The sequence below is a fragment of the Gossypium hirsutum genome, chromosome A03 (genome assembly GCF_007990345.1).
Source record: "Gossypium hirsutum isolate 1008001.06 chromosome A03, Gossypium_hirsutum_v2.1, whole genome shotgun sequence".
NCBI lineage: Eukaryota > Viridiplantae > Streptophyta > Magnoliopsida > Malvales > Malvaceae > Gossypium > Gossypium hirsutum.
Genome location: NC_053426.1, coordinates 4,100,890 through 4,114,959, shown reverse-complemented (window position 1 = coordinate 4,114,959; position 14,070 = coordinate 4,100,890). Strand labels below are relative to the sequence as shown.

The 14,070-nt window shown below is 33.0% G+C and overlaps 2 protein-coding genes across 5 annotated transcripts; one reads left to right on the top strand and one right to left on the bottom strand.

Moving 5' to 3' along the window:
• The first annotated feature begins 2,654 nt into the window (after window positions 1-2,654).
• Window positions 2,655-6,827, top strand: LOC107963804 (mitogen-activated protein kinase 4). Of its 4 annotated transcripts, none has more exons than XM_016900281.2 (7): window positions 2,655-2,912; window positions 2,986-3,211; window positions 3,975-4,104; window positions 4,859-4,996; window positions 5,389-5,721; window positions 6,101-6,284; window positions 6,373-6,827. In XM_016900281.2, the coding sequence occupies exons 2-7, from the start codon at window positions 3,045-3,047 to the stop codon at window positions 6,543-6,545; spliced, it is 1,125 nt and encodes a 374-aa protein (XP_016755770.1). In that variant the 5' UTR covers window positions 2,655-2,912; window positions 2,986-3,044; the 3' UTR covers window positions 6,546-6,827. The 4 variants fall into 4 exon arrangements, with proteins under 4 accessions (XP_016755770.1, XP_040962041.1, XP_016755768.1 ...); XM_016900279.2 differs by having other exon boundaries at window positions 2,737-2,912; window positions 2,994-3,211; XM_016900280.2 differs by having other exon boundaries at window positions 2,740-2,912; window positions 2,991-3,211.
• Window positions 6,828-6,835: 8 nt separating this feature from the next.
• LOC107963803 (probable polygalacturonase) lies at window positions 6,836-9,049 on the bottom strand. The gene is made up of 6 exons (XM_016900278.2): window positions 8,693-9,049; window positions 8,324-8,611; window positions 8,117-8,237; window positions 7,867-8,041; window positions 7,695-7,765; window positions 6,836-7,613 (listed from the first exon to the last, which is right to left on the bottom strand). Exons 1-6 carry the CDS (start codon window positions 8,723-8,725, stop codon window positions 6,946-6,948), a joined length of 1,356 nt encoding a protein of 451 aa, XP_016755767.1. The 5' UTR covers window positions 8,726-9,049; the 3' UTR covers window positions 6,836-6,945.
• Between the last annotated feature and the right edge of the window lie 5,021 nt (window positions 9,050-14,070).

Below are 14,070 nucleotides of genomic sequence, written 5' to 3'. Positions count from 1 at the left end.
TATACATAATATAATATTGATATATAAATATGTGTGATATGGAACATAATACATGTATATTTATAGAGTACATAGGTGACATACAAAAATAAAAACAATAATAGTAAAATTATTAATAATACTATATAATATATATAATATACATATATATAAGTATAACAAAAATATAACAGTAATTAAAATATAATAGCATGAATAAAATTAAAATTAAAGTAAAATAATGAGAAAGAGTAGAAGAGGGACGAAAATCGAAGCAAAAACGAATTTTGGGGTGAATTTCAAAGAAAACAAAAAGAAAAACAACCAAATTGCAGCATGCGCATATCCTAGAAGTACTGAAAACACAATATTCCCCATCCTAAAAATGCGTGGTCGAGGACCAAATTGAAAAACGGGACATATTCCAGGGCCGAATTTAAAGTAGCAATAACTTGATTATAGAGACATGAAAAAGCGGAAGGGCTAAATGTGCAAATAGCCCTTCCGCTAAAAAAATGCGCGGATCCTCTTTCTAGGCGGGTCGGATCGCGAGTTCCCTCCCCAAAACGATGTCGTTTTGTGTCTAGGAAGGGAACCCCAAAACGCTGCCGTTTTTTAAGGCTATGAAAGCCAAGTTTTTGGGCAAAATTCATTTCTGCTATCTTCATTTGAAAAGAAATCAGTTGCTCTCTCTCATTCCCTCTCTCTCGCCCCCTAGCCAGAGTTAAAGTCCGGTGAACAAGCCGCCATATGCCCCGCCGGTCGCCGTCGCCGGCCACTGCACGCGATGGCTGGATTTCCGAAGGTACGTTTTTTGCTTTTTTTTATGTCCTTATGATATATGGTATGTAGAGGTAAGCAAATTCGAAAATAAAATAAAAAGGAAAAAAATAATAAATAGAAAGAAAATAATAATAATGTAATATCACCTTTTGTTTTAGATTTTGATTCTTGATATTTCAACTTTTATTTTCCTGTTTCTTTGGTGTTGCTTGGATCTCTGCTTTCTTTTGTGCTTAGATCTAAAAATTGTCAAATGCTTTTTTTTTTTGTATTTGCTCCAAAAAAAAAAATTTCTTCTCCCTTTACAATGGTTTTAGTATGGCCTTTTTATAGCCATTTACAAACTTTATTATATATATATACTTAATGTCTTTTCTTCTTTTTGTATGGCAGACAAACGGTGGTGGAGGCAAGTGCTATTTGTACTATCAATGCAACTAAGGCAGTAGAATTAGGTGATTTAGGGTTTCTTTTTCTTTTTCTTTTTTGTTTTGTTTTGGGTATTGGGCTAATTGGGTTAGGGTTAGGTATTAGGTTTGGGTTTAGTGGGTCATTTGGTTTAATCTGGACCTACAAATTGGGCGTGTACAAAATTAATTATACAACAAAAAAATCAAATAAACCAATAATGATTAATTATAAACTAATAATATAACTTCAAAGTTAGAATAATATAACATGATTAAAAGTTGATTGCCAATGCCAACTAGATAAATTTCAAAAATATATTCTTTTATAAACTGCCAATATAGCATGATTAAAGTCACAAGTTTTTTTTTTATTTTTTTAATAATATAGAAAATATAAATAAATATACATAAATTTTATTCAACTTGAAATAAAAAAAAATGTCCAAACTTCTATTCAATAGTTAATTATGACTTATATATATATATATGGGGATTTGGGCATATATTTTTTAGGGGCCTAAAATTTTACTTGTTTCATATTTAAGCAAAGAATGTGATAAATTATCTAGTTGGTTATTCAAATTTAAAAGCCCTTTCATTTTGGTTATTTAAAAAAATCATTGTAATTTCATCATTGTCATTAGACAATACTTTCATCTAAGTCATCCAAACGTTAAACCCTTATCGGTGTTATACACCAATAATTACCAACCCGAAACCCGGATAAGGTCTTACAAAATGGGTATGTGCGAGTCATACAACGAAAGGATAGTCACGGGAGCTCGTAATATCAGCTTGCACGAATCAAGGAGAGTTTACGATCCCAACTCGCATATACCAGAAGAGTTCGTATGTAGGGGGCCGCGAGATCTAGCAGGCAACCCCAAACAATACACATGTTCAACATACTCAAGGCCTACCCAAATGTTCTTTTGAATGAGACACTTAGAAGTGCACACGCCAAATTATGTCTACATTTTTATTTTTGTCACTAAACTTCTAGGCCGATTTCATTTTGATCACCCAAAAAATTAATTCTAAAGTATTGATATGGGTAAAAAAAAACTTTAAGGACTGAAATGAAAAAAAAACAATAGAAACTAAAATAAAACATTAAAAATTTATCGAATTATACTTGTTACTTCTAAAAATTTAATAATATTTTAATATATTATTTTAGTTTCTATTGTTTTTTTATTCTAATCCTTCGCGCATTATTTTGTATTTTTTTGGTAAAATCCATTTATCTTATAATTTATTAGGGATTTTTAATTAATAAAAAAGTCAACAAAACCTTAATTATAAATTAAGGAGCGTTAGTTGGCAATTAATGAAATGTATGGCACACTACTTCAAAAAAAAAAAAAAAGAGGAAATGTACGGGACACATGACACGCAACCGTACACGTGGCACAAGATCACTGGCATGATAAAGATAATAAAGAAATAAAAAAATCAGTCCCTCTCTACTAAAATAACTATTAGCCTTTTTTTTCCAAAAAAAAAACTATTAGCCTTATTCTTTTTACAAAATAAAAAAAACTATTTATTTGAAAATTTGAAGAAAAGTCCTACTTTTTTTCACGGATTTTCAAACAAAAACAAAAATTTTCAAAAAAACCCCACTCTTCTCTGAATCTCAGAAAGCCAGGAAAACAAGAAAAAAGCTTAAAAACCCAATATTTGGCAACCAAACAGTAATTAGAAACACAACAATAGTAGCCGACAATGCTTCTTCAGGTATAACGCTGAAATAAAACAAACCCAGTTTTTGAAACAAACGAGTGTTTTTTTATTATTATTTGGTTTCAAGCTTAGTAGGTGGGTGAGGCGGAAAGAGGGGAAAAAAGGGGTTAAAATATTGAAAAGGAAATGGCAAGTACAAAAGAGTCAAGTTCAGAGGGAAGTAACATCAAGGGCGTGCACACTCATGGAGGTCAATATGTTCAGTACAATGTATACGGTAACTTATTTGAGGTTTCCAGTAAGTACGTTCCTCCTCTTCGTCCAATCGGTAGAGGTGCTTATGGCATTGTTTGGTAAGTTTTTTCTTTTCGAAAGTTATTTGTTTATACTAGTTTTAATGTTTTTTCTTGAAATATTTGATGGGTTTCTGTTCTTTTTCTGGTTAATTGATCCTTTTGTTGAATCATAAAAAAGTTATTTTTTTTCCCTTCCTGTTTTGGTTTTGTGGATAATATGTTTTGTGTAGTTATGGTTAAGTAAATATCTTTCTTCTTAATCTGCTGATTTTTAATGTTAGGGAAGTTGGGTTTTTAGCTAAAATTAAGATTCTTTCGTAGCAAGCTTAAAGTTTGTCCTTGATGTAGTTGCTAAACTCACTGGCTAATGATTGTTCAATAGATGGCATGATTTGGGGGATTCCTTTATTATTATTATTATTAATGATTTTCTTTCTTTGATCTTAGTTGGCACATGATAGAATCAGTTTGATTTTATGAATAAATAGGTAGCATATCTAATCTTATAGCATAAATTAATTTATTTATGTTCATCATAGTTCTTGTTGTAAGTGTCTGTTATATGTAATTTGACTTTTTAGTGAGTGTGGTTTAAGAGCAAGATTTTGAACTTATAGGTTTTGGGACGCTTCAAAGAGTATTCTGCCATGTTGTAGTTAAGGGAAAAAAAAAAGAAGAGAAAACAATGAAATGATGTTTTGCTTATGCCTGGAAAGCATCTTATAGAACTTTCTTGTGTTTCCATATATGGCTCGTCATTTTGATACTTTGTTAGTGTGGCGGTGAATTATGTGAGTTCTATTTCTTTTGTCCTTTTCAGTGCTGCTGTTAATTCACAGACCCACGAGGAGGTTGCTATTAAGAAGATTGGCAATGCATTCGATAATAGGATAGATGCCAAAAGGACGTTGAGAGAAATTAAGCTTCTTCGTCATATGGACCACGAAAATGTAAGACAGGCTCTAATGTTGCCATCCCTTTCTTTAACATGTCCTTGGAGAATAGGAAATTAAGAAAGAGTAAATCTTTTGTATTCCCACTTCCCGGCTCCCCCTTTAATGGAGCTTATAAGTAATTGGTTTCTATGACTCACGGTTTGCATTTCCTTTGCATTTCTTGCATTGTTTTCTCTGGCATTCTTTTGTTGACATTGTAGTACTTAGGAACACAATGTGCATTCTATTGATAATGTCTTAGCAACTAATGAGATGGCTATCTTTTTTCTTTTGTTGGGTATTCTCCTTGTCTATTTTACGCTCCATGTTCTCAATAATGTCATCTCCAAGGTTCGAACTTGCGTTCTCCTTTGGGAGTGCAATGTGCCTTACTACTGCACCTAACACTTGTTGGTAATGAGTTGGCTATCTAATGCAGCATGAAAGCTATTTATTAGCCAGCGTTCATGTTGGTGTTCATGAATTATGGTGCTTATATCTGGATTGCTTGTTTGGAAATCAAAGGGAGGGATTGTGATTTGCAATTGGAGCTAACATGATTACACTGTTTATTCTTTTAGCATTTTAATAACAAATAACTTCTTAATTACATATAAAACAGGACATGTTCAATGGGAACTATATGTCCCCTCTAATTGAGTGAATTGATCTGCACAAGTGAACATACTTACTGCGAGTCAGTTTATTCTTGTAGCAATCATCTGTATGTTTATCATGCCTGGAACTATTATCAATTCTCTTCCTGTAGGTTATTGCCATCAAGGACATCATTCGACCACCAAAAAAGGATGCCTTCAATGATGTTTACATTGTTTATGAATTGATGGACACCGATCTTCACCAGATAATTCGCTCTGATCAACCATTGACAGACGATCATTGTCAGGTTTGAATGAAACAGTTTTGGGGGGCATTTATATTACTGATATATCTTTTCTTCTTTAATTACTTAACCAACTAGTTCTTTCTTGTAAAGGGTTCATCAGATAGGGGGACTTGATGTAGTTTGCATGGAATTTTTAACAAATTTATTATCATTCTTCCACGAAAACCTTGATTGCTTTGAAATCAAATGGAGGAAACAACAATACTGCATGGCAGCTGTTGACTAGATATATGCAGAAACCTTAAAAAAGAAATAGAATCTGAATTTCTGCCCTGAAATTTGTTGCACTTATCTATTACTTGCAATTGAAATATTTCTGCATGTCTACTATACCTTGGTTTTGTTTGACAATGCATAAAGCGTGACACTGATACTGAATGAAACCTCTACAGTACTTTTTATATCAGTTGTTACGAGGGCTGAAGTATGTGCACTCTGCCAATGTTTTGCATCGTGACCTTAAGCCAAGCAATCTGCTGTTGAATGCAAATTGTGACCTTAAAATTGGAGACTTCGGATTGGCAAGAACAACATCTGAAACAGATTTCATGACAGAATATGTTGTCACTCGATGGTACCGAGCACCAGAGTTGCTTCTTAGTTGTTCAGAATACACTGCTGCCATTGATATTTGGTCTGTTGGTTGCATACTTGGTGAAATCATGACGAGAGAACCTCTATTTCCAGGCAAAGATTATGTTCATCAACTGAGACTCATCACAGAGGTAGTCAACTTCTGCCGACGTAATCTCACTATGGCCTTATGTGATCTATGATATTGCTTCAAGATGCAAAACAATGGCTGACGTGCTTTAAAATTTTGTTTTACATCCTTCTTTCTCCCTAAAAGTCATTTTGAGCATTTCATCTCTGGTTGCTGTTTCTCATCAGTGACTCATAGTCTCCTATCGAATATAAGTCTAGAGAGGCATTGTCTCTGCTCATGCATGACCCTGATGGTGTCAAAGTCTTCATAGGTTATATATCGTGTACCTTCTTGCATATTTTTAGCAGCCTCTCTGGCCTTCTTTTTAATGCTGTCATTTATTTAGTAAAATTCAGTTCGTTAATGTTCTTAAAATTGTAATTCTTTTTAAAAAAAAGTTGATAGGTTCACCTGATGACGCTAGTCTTGGATTTCTCCGAAGTGATAATGCCCGTAGGTACGTCAGACAACTTCCACGGTGTAGGAAACAACAGTTTTCAGCTAGGTTCCCAAATATGTCAGCTGGTGCTGTTGATTTGCTAGAAAAAATGCTTGTATTTGACCCCGACCGACGAATTACAGGTACAAACCAAGAAATAGAGTTCTTTATGGTTCCCCCACTTTTCAACCTCTACATACTTATGATTATTTTCTTAAATCTATTATGCAGTTGATGAGGCACTTAGCCACCCATACTTGGCATCTCTTCATGATATCAACGACGAACCTGTTTGTGCCAGGCCTTTTATTTTCGATTTTGAGCAATTATCATGCAGTGAAGATCACATCAAAGAGCTTATTTGGAGGGAATCTGTAAAATTCAATCCAGATCCAATCCATTAAGAGAAATCAATCTCCCATGTAGAAATATACTGGGAAAGGCTTCTTTCCGCAGAATTCCCTATGTGACATTGTTCTTCATTGTTCATGGGAGTCCTTGTCAGTTGAGTCGAACCATAACTAAAGTACAAGGAGGATGATCTTTTAGGTTCTTATATTATCAACGACAGACATAGAACTTCCTTCTTGATATATGTAATGGAAATTCAAGAGCTCAGTGCAAAGATAATGAATGTTGTATTGATCAATGGTTTTATTTTAGGTTGATTTTAGATACTTCTTTAACTCGAGCCTTCCAGTTATCATTGTTTCTTACATAAATTATGTAATTTCATTTTACATAAAAGAAATTAATATCTTGACTTTATATTGTCACAAATTTTCTGTATAAACACATCTAGACTTACACTATGGCACTCGTGAAGCTGTCCTCTGGGAAATTGCAGGCATTATCTGGCCCTTGATCAGTCAGCAGATTGCAAGGCTGAGGTCTAACATTACTTGATACCCCAGCAATCTCAGTGCAATTCCATTGAATCTTTTTTGGCTTTTTTGTTAATCCGATGGTTGTATTGGATATACAAATCCCAGAAAATGGATGGCCTGGAATTCCCTCCAACCTAGCTGCCATGGTTACGTTCTCGGCAACGACGTCACGGAAATTGATATTTTGTATAACAGGGATTGCATTAGGATCATAATCGTTGTCGGGGTGAGAACCGTAGTTCCCTGCCATCCAAAACACCATTTTCATGGTTTTCATAGTCATCCTTCTTACATATATGTCCTTGACATAGTTTCCTCTTCCTACAGCGGTTTTGATCCTAACAGCCGACTCGGAATTAATGCCTGTTATGTCTTCGGCCCTAACATCCTCAATTCCGCCAGACATCTCACTGCCTAGTGCAATCACTGCACTGAATGGAGAAATGCATGTGAGCCGTCTGATCACTAGCTGCTTCGTTGGCATACCAAACTTGATACCGTACTCATCCCAGCCACTCTTAACAGCTACACAATCGTCTCCAGAAACAATGTAGCAGTCCTCGATCCGGGTATTCGTGCAAGAATCTGAAGAAAAACAAGAACCCTTTTAACACCAATGAAGAAGCTTCAAATGCATATAGCCCGGTTCAATGTCCGGTTTCTCACCTGGGTTGATCCCATCGGTGTTTGGAGAAGTTACTGGTGCGAGGATCGTTAATCCTTGAACGACAACATTGCTGCATTTTAATCACAAGCAATGTTAGAACACGATATAAACACATCAGCATACTGAGGAACATGAAACTGTAAACTAGCAAACAAAAGCAGGCAAATAAACCTGCTATAAACAGGATGGACATTCCAGGAAGGAGAATTCATCAATGTGAGATTAGAGATTTGGACTTCATTTGAATACATGATCTCAATAAGGTAAGGCCTGGTGTATTTCAACTCTCCCTTATGGAATTTGTTCCACCAGGTAACACCCTGACCATCAATAGTGCCATTATCACCTGCAACATACAGTCCATATTATAGTACTTGAATGAAACTATAAAGTTGTTATAGATGATTACGGTTCTCGGTACCTGTTATCACGACATCAGTGAGGTTGGTTCCGAAAATAAGACTGATATATCGTCCACCATCGGCATCCCTTCCTCGACCGTAGGATGGTAAAGGATCAATGACAGCCCATTCACTCTCATCCTGGCATAAGTTTAGGGTAGCACTTCAACATATATATATGTGTATATGTATATATAAAACGTATATTGGCATGGGGAGTTTGTAACCTGCGAAGCAAGAAGAGTAGCATTCTTGTGGATATGCAAAGTGAAATGGCTAGTAAGGTTAAAACTACCAGTTAGCCATTTTCCTGGTGGAACAAAGAGTAAAGACCCACCATCTGATGCATATTGGCTGAGGTTAAAAATGGCAGCTTGAAAAGCCTTTGTATTTGATGTTACTCCATCACCAACACCTCCAAAGTCTATCAATGAAGCACTGTACTTTCTGCTTTCAACACCATTTATGTTAATCAAAACCAGAACTATTCCAAGCAAAAGTATGGTATCAAGAACCTGCAGATTAAAGCAAAGGAAAAATTTCAGAAGGATAGAGAAATGTAAGGACTACAATGGAAAGAGTTTTATTTTGGTTACCTGGTTTCTTCTTTGGATTGTCCACATCTCCATTAAACCATAAAAATAATATTGGTTTTTTGCTTATGGCAGAGGGGTCCTAGGAGTTTAAATAGAGATCGAGGTTTAAAGCATTAAGGAACCTTCAACAAATTACAATTCACATCCCCCCAAATAGTTTGAAGTTTCACATAGCCCCTTCCAACAACTTTCACTTTTCCTTTAATACATGGGGTATGGTTAGTTTTTCTTTAGAGAATTCAAACATGTGACGATTTCATTTCCTTTATAAACACCCTTTGCCAATGTTTCTTCAAAAGAATCGGACCGGTGTTCGAGCTGCTCAAATCATCGGGATAAGAGAACACAGATTCAAACACTAAAATTAATATGGTTAGAAAAAATAACCACAAACCCTGAAAGAATCTGTCTTTATAAATAGTAAAACCATGTCAGTAACTTCAATGGCATTGCCAATGCCAACCCGTGAACATTTCCTTATATCATGTCGTACCTTTTTCCTCACGGACCAAGCTTAACAACTCGTCGTCATCATCATTCAATAATTCAAGGAAACAAAGTTCCTTTTCATGGAAATTTATATATATATACTGGGATTCCATTAAAGTTATTAAAAATTCTTTTGGGATAATTTTTCACCTTTATTGCCTGTATGGAGACATTACTCAATATAAGACAAAAACTCCCATCATTTTAATTTTTTTTAATAAGAGAAAAAACATGAACCATAAGCATCAGTCACGAGAACTGAACTTTTTAGCTAAGCAACAAGACAAGTTGGAATTCAAAATTCATGTATTTGTGTTGGTTGGTTGCTAAATGATGACCCCCCTTTTTGTTTTGTGGATGTGGGGACTCATTGTGCAAAAACTGGAATTATCCATTGATGATCATTTTGTGATAACTTACAAGGTATTGATATACGGGCATTTCACTCCAAGATATATGTATGTACTTTGTTTTCTTGGCGTTTACACCAAGTAAAGCTGCTTAGAGCAAACATCGAATGGAAACTTTCTTCCTTAGTAAGAAGCTAAATTCTTTTCCATTTGTGTTGATTTACGTAGGAAAAGATTGGCTAAACTGCTTGACAGATCTGAAGAACAAATTAATCTGTATACATTTAATTTTGAACCAAAGAGGTAAAGTTTCAAATAGTAATAAATTTTAATGCTTAAAATGCTGATTTTATCATGTGAGGTGCAAAAAAGTTAATATTTTAAAACATGATAATGATTGAGTTGCTTATTCTTTTTTGTTCGCACGCACATGACGAGTCAATAGGTAAATACTAGGAGTTAAATTTGTACCTTTTACTCAAAAATAAGTAAATTAGTTTCAATACATCGTATCAAAGAGTAAATTAGTCTTTTCTGTTAAAAATTGTATCCATTTTTACTATTAAAAACAATATAGCTGTTGAAATAACTATACATTTACATATGGTATGCTACGTATACCTCATTCTAACATATAATTACTAGTTTTTAACAGTAGAAATAGATGAGATTTTCAATAGAAGGATCAATTTGCTCTTTTATCTAATTTACAAGGACTAATTTTCTAATTTTTGAGTAAGGGGGTAAAATGTAATCTCACTCTTAGTACAAAGGCCTCCACGGTACTTTTACCCGAGTCAATATCTTTTAAGGTTCAAATTTACCTATTTGTTCCTAAGCCTATATAGGGACGTGACAATGAATTTAACCAAAAAGGTTTAACCAAATATTCGACCTAAAAATCATACCTTTATTAGGGCTAAAAATTTAGCCCATAATGGTAGAGGTGATTCTTCGTAATTACTAGGTCCAATATAACGATCTTTTTTAAAGGTGGGCCTAATATAACGATTCTTCCACATTAATATTTATTTATATTTACTATATTTATGCTTCTGATTGAATTGGCGTCATCCTCGATAGGGTCAATTCGATTTTCAAAAATTATAAAAATGTTGAAAAGTGTAAAAGAGAATTTATGGAATTTAAGGTTGAAAAGTGTTGAAATTTGATTGGATGATGAAATAAATGGACTAAATTGAAAAAAAAAAGTGTAAAATTTTCTACACAATTGGAAAGTCGAAAAACAACAGCTTGGGGCGACAAAAACAAAAGGGAAAGAAAGAGAGGTAGAAAGGAAAGAAAAACCTCCCACGCATTTTTCTTGAGTTTTCCCTTAACAATAACTTATTTTCATATCCTAAAGTGCTATGGAAATATTTTCAATCATGGAAACAACTTAGATGAAGATAAGAGTGAAGAGGAAGCTTGGGACAGTGAAGAGAAATGTTAATTTCAAGTGAAGAAATAGGTAAGTATTTAATCGAATTCAAGTTAGTTTATTTTAATTTGAATATTTGAGTATTTAAATTTTAATATGAAATAATTAAATACGATCTGATTAAGATTATTGAATATTTATATTGAATTTAGTAGTGAATATGTAATTAAAGGTATGTTAGTAATACAAGAAATGATAAAGTGATAATTTAGTGACTAGTGAATTTTTATAAAATTAAGGATTAAATTATAAAGAGTGAAAATTAATAAGTGAATAGATGTAGAATAGTGAAATTACTATAGAGAGGTGTAACAACCCGGTTTTGACCCTAATCAGAATAGTGGTTTCGGGACCACAAATCTGAATTAGAAAAATATTATTAATATTATTTTGTGTGTTTATTTCGTGTGCATTTGATTGTGTAAAATTTTCGTGTTTTAATTTCGTCGTTTAAGTGTCCGATTTAATAAAAGGGTTTAATCGCGTAAAATAAAAGTTAAAGGTTAAAATTTAAAAGCACCTATTTGTAGTTGTCTTTTTAAGTGGGAGGTCTAAAGATGTAATTAGACCAAGATTTAGTTAGTGGGTGGTATATGCCAACATTGCCCTTAAGTTATGTAATTTATAATTTATTTAATTAAGGTTAATTTAGTCATTAAGTAAATTATAATATTATAACTAAAATAAGTCATAAAAAGATGAATATGTTCATCTTTGTTAGCCGAATATTGGAAAGGAAGAAACCATCCATGGTTTCTTAAGTTTCGGCACTTTCATAGCAAAATTAAGGTATGCTTTGGTTTCGGTTTTTGATAATTTTTACGTTTTTGAGATCGTTGCTTTGAATACTACCCGACCCATGCTTGAATTTCTAATTTTAATGAATATTTTGAGTTATGCCATTGATGAATATTTGTGTTTTGTGATGTTTGATGATGAATAATGGAAGATATGTCTTAGATTAACATGTTTTGTCTTGGGATTTTTGATGAATTTGAGTATTTAGGGCTAAATTGTGAAAATAAATTTTTGAGGGACTAAAATGTGAAATAAATGCAATGTGTGGACTTGTATGAGAACCATGAATATTCGGCCCTTGTGTGTTATGGGCAAATTTTGTGTATTTGGTGTTTTGTGCAAAAAGGACTAAATTGCAAAAAGTGCAAAATGTTAGGGGCAAAATGGTAATTTCCCATTTATGTATTGTTGGACTCAAATGAATGTTTTGATGAATAAAAAGGTTAAATTTGACTATGTTTAGATCAAGGAACGAAGAAAACGAATTTGGATCGGGGGAAGTCGAAGGTAATCGAATAGTCGATCGTGTTTGCTGATATCCGAGGTAAGTCTATTAGCAACTAAAAGTTATTAAGTTAATATTTATACATGCATACTAATTTTATCTTATGATTGAGCTATAATTTAAAGTATAATAGTTGAATAAACTTTGGACTATAGATATTGTATATAACATGTTCGAATATACAAGTATGATCTTGTATAAATTATTGGATTAATCAAAGGTATGTATAAGATATAGGTATATATATATATATATGGTTTGAATGATTATATAAGTATGTATATATATATATAAAGTCGAATAAGCATGCAAATATACATGTAGGTGTTGTGTATTGAATTTAGTTATGTCATTATATAAGTATGCGAGGATTGATTGTGCATTTATATATGTACAAGTTTTTGTTTTGAAATTGAGTATGAAATTATACATTCATATGGTAGATTCGAATATGTATAAATGCACATGTATAAATTCTTGAATCGAAATTTGGTACGAAATTATATATGTATGTGAAAGTTTCGATTTTGTATGTATATTCACGTAAAAGTTTTTGAATGGTAGTGAAGATATGAAATTGTTAGTTTGAATTATTATAAAGTGATTGAATGTAATACAGACGTTACGTCTAGCAGGCTTAATGCCGGTGAAGTAATTCAGACTTTAAGTCTAGCAGGCTTAATGCCGGTGATACATTTCAGACTATATGTCTAGCAGGCTAAGTGCCGGTGTACTGAATCAGGCTTTAAGCCTAGCAGGCAAAATGCCGGTGAATCTGTTTAAATTGTGTTAGAATATGCAATGGATATATCTATGATTTGTGATTATATGAAATCGATGAATACATATGTACATTAGATATATGTGATTGCTGAATTTATAAATGCATATGGTGATAGGTGGTAGTTAAACATATATATGTTGAGCCTATGTGTTTGATAATTAATCATGTATGCATTTGAGATATATATATATATGTGTGTATTTCGAATGTATGTGTTACCTAAGTATTCAGGTATAAATTCATAATGAGTATATTTATATACAAACAAATATAAGATGTGATTGATGTATATATATTGTGTTAGATTTGAATTGATTTAGAACTTACCATGAGTGTACATATACAATCGGTTTGATATGTATATAATATGTATATATATGCTCGGTGGTATACATTCAATTGTAATGTTGTTTTGTATAATATATATATTAAACTGAATTCATCCGACAGGTATACATATCTGACTATAAATGAAATGGTCTGAGTAGAATAATGTATGAATGTTAGTTGGTTGTGTTAGTTGAAATTTCAGTAGAATAGATTAAAAAGGTTATAATAATTATGTGTTTATAATTATACATTTAGTTATGCTGGAGACTTACTAAGCTATAAAAGCTTACTTCGTTTGCTTTCGTTCATTCGTTTTTATAGATTTGGAGACGCGTTACGAGCTCGGGGATCATCAGCACAGTCCATCACACTATCGACTTCTTTTGGTATTTTGTTAAATATTTGAACTCGATCTTATGGCATGTATAGGCTTGATAATGTTTTGGTTAGTTTTGAATCCTATTGTGTAAATAGCAATGTGAAAAGAGTTTAGTTTCCATGCTTGAATTTGATTTTATATGTTCATGAATTGGACTTGCATTTGGAATTAGATATTAAAGTTATGTTTATGTGAGCTTGGTTTCGTAATGCATCGTAACCCTGATTCGGCGACGGAGACGGGTTAGGGGTGTTACATTTTATTGGTATCAGAGCTACGGTTTAGTCGATTCTTGGACTAAC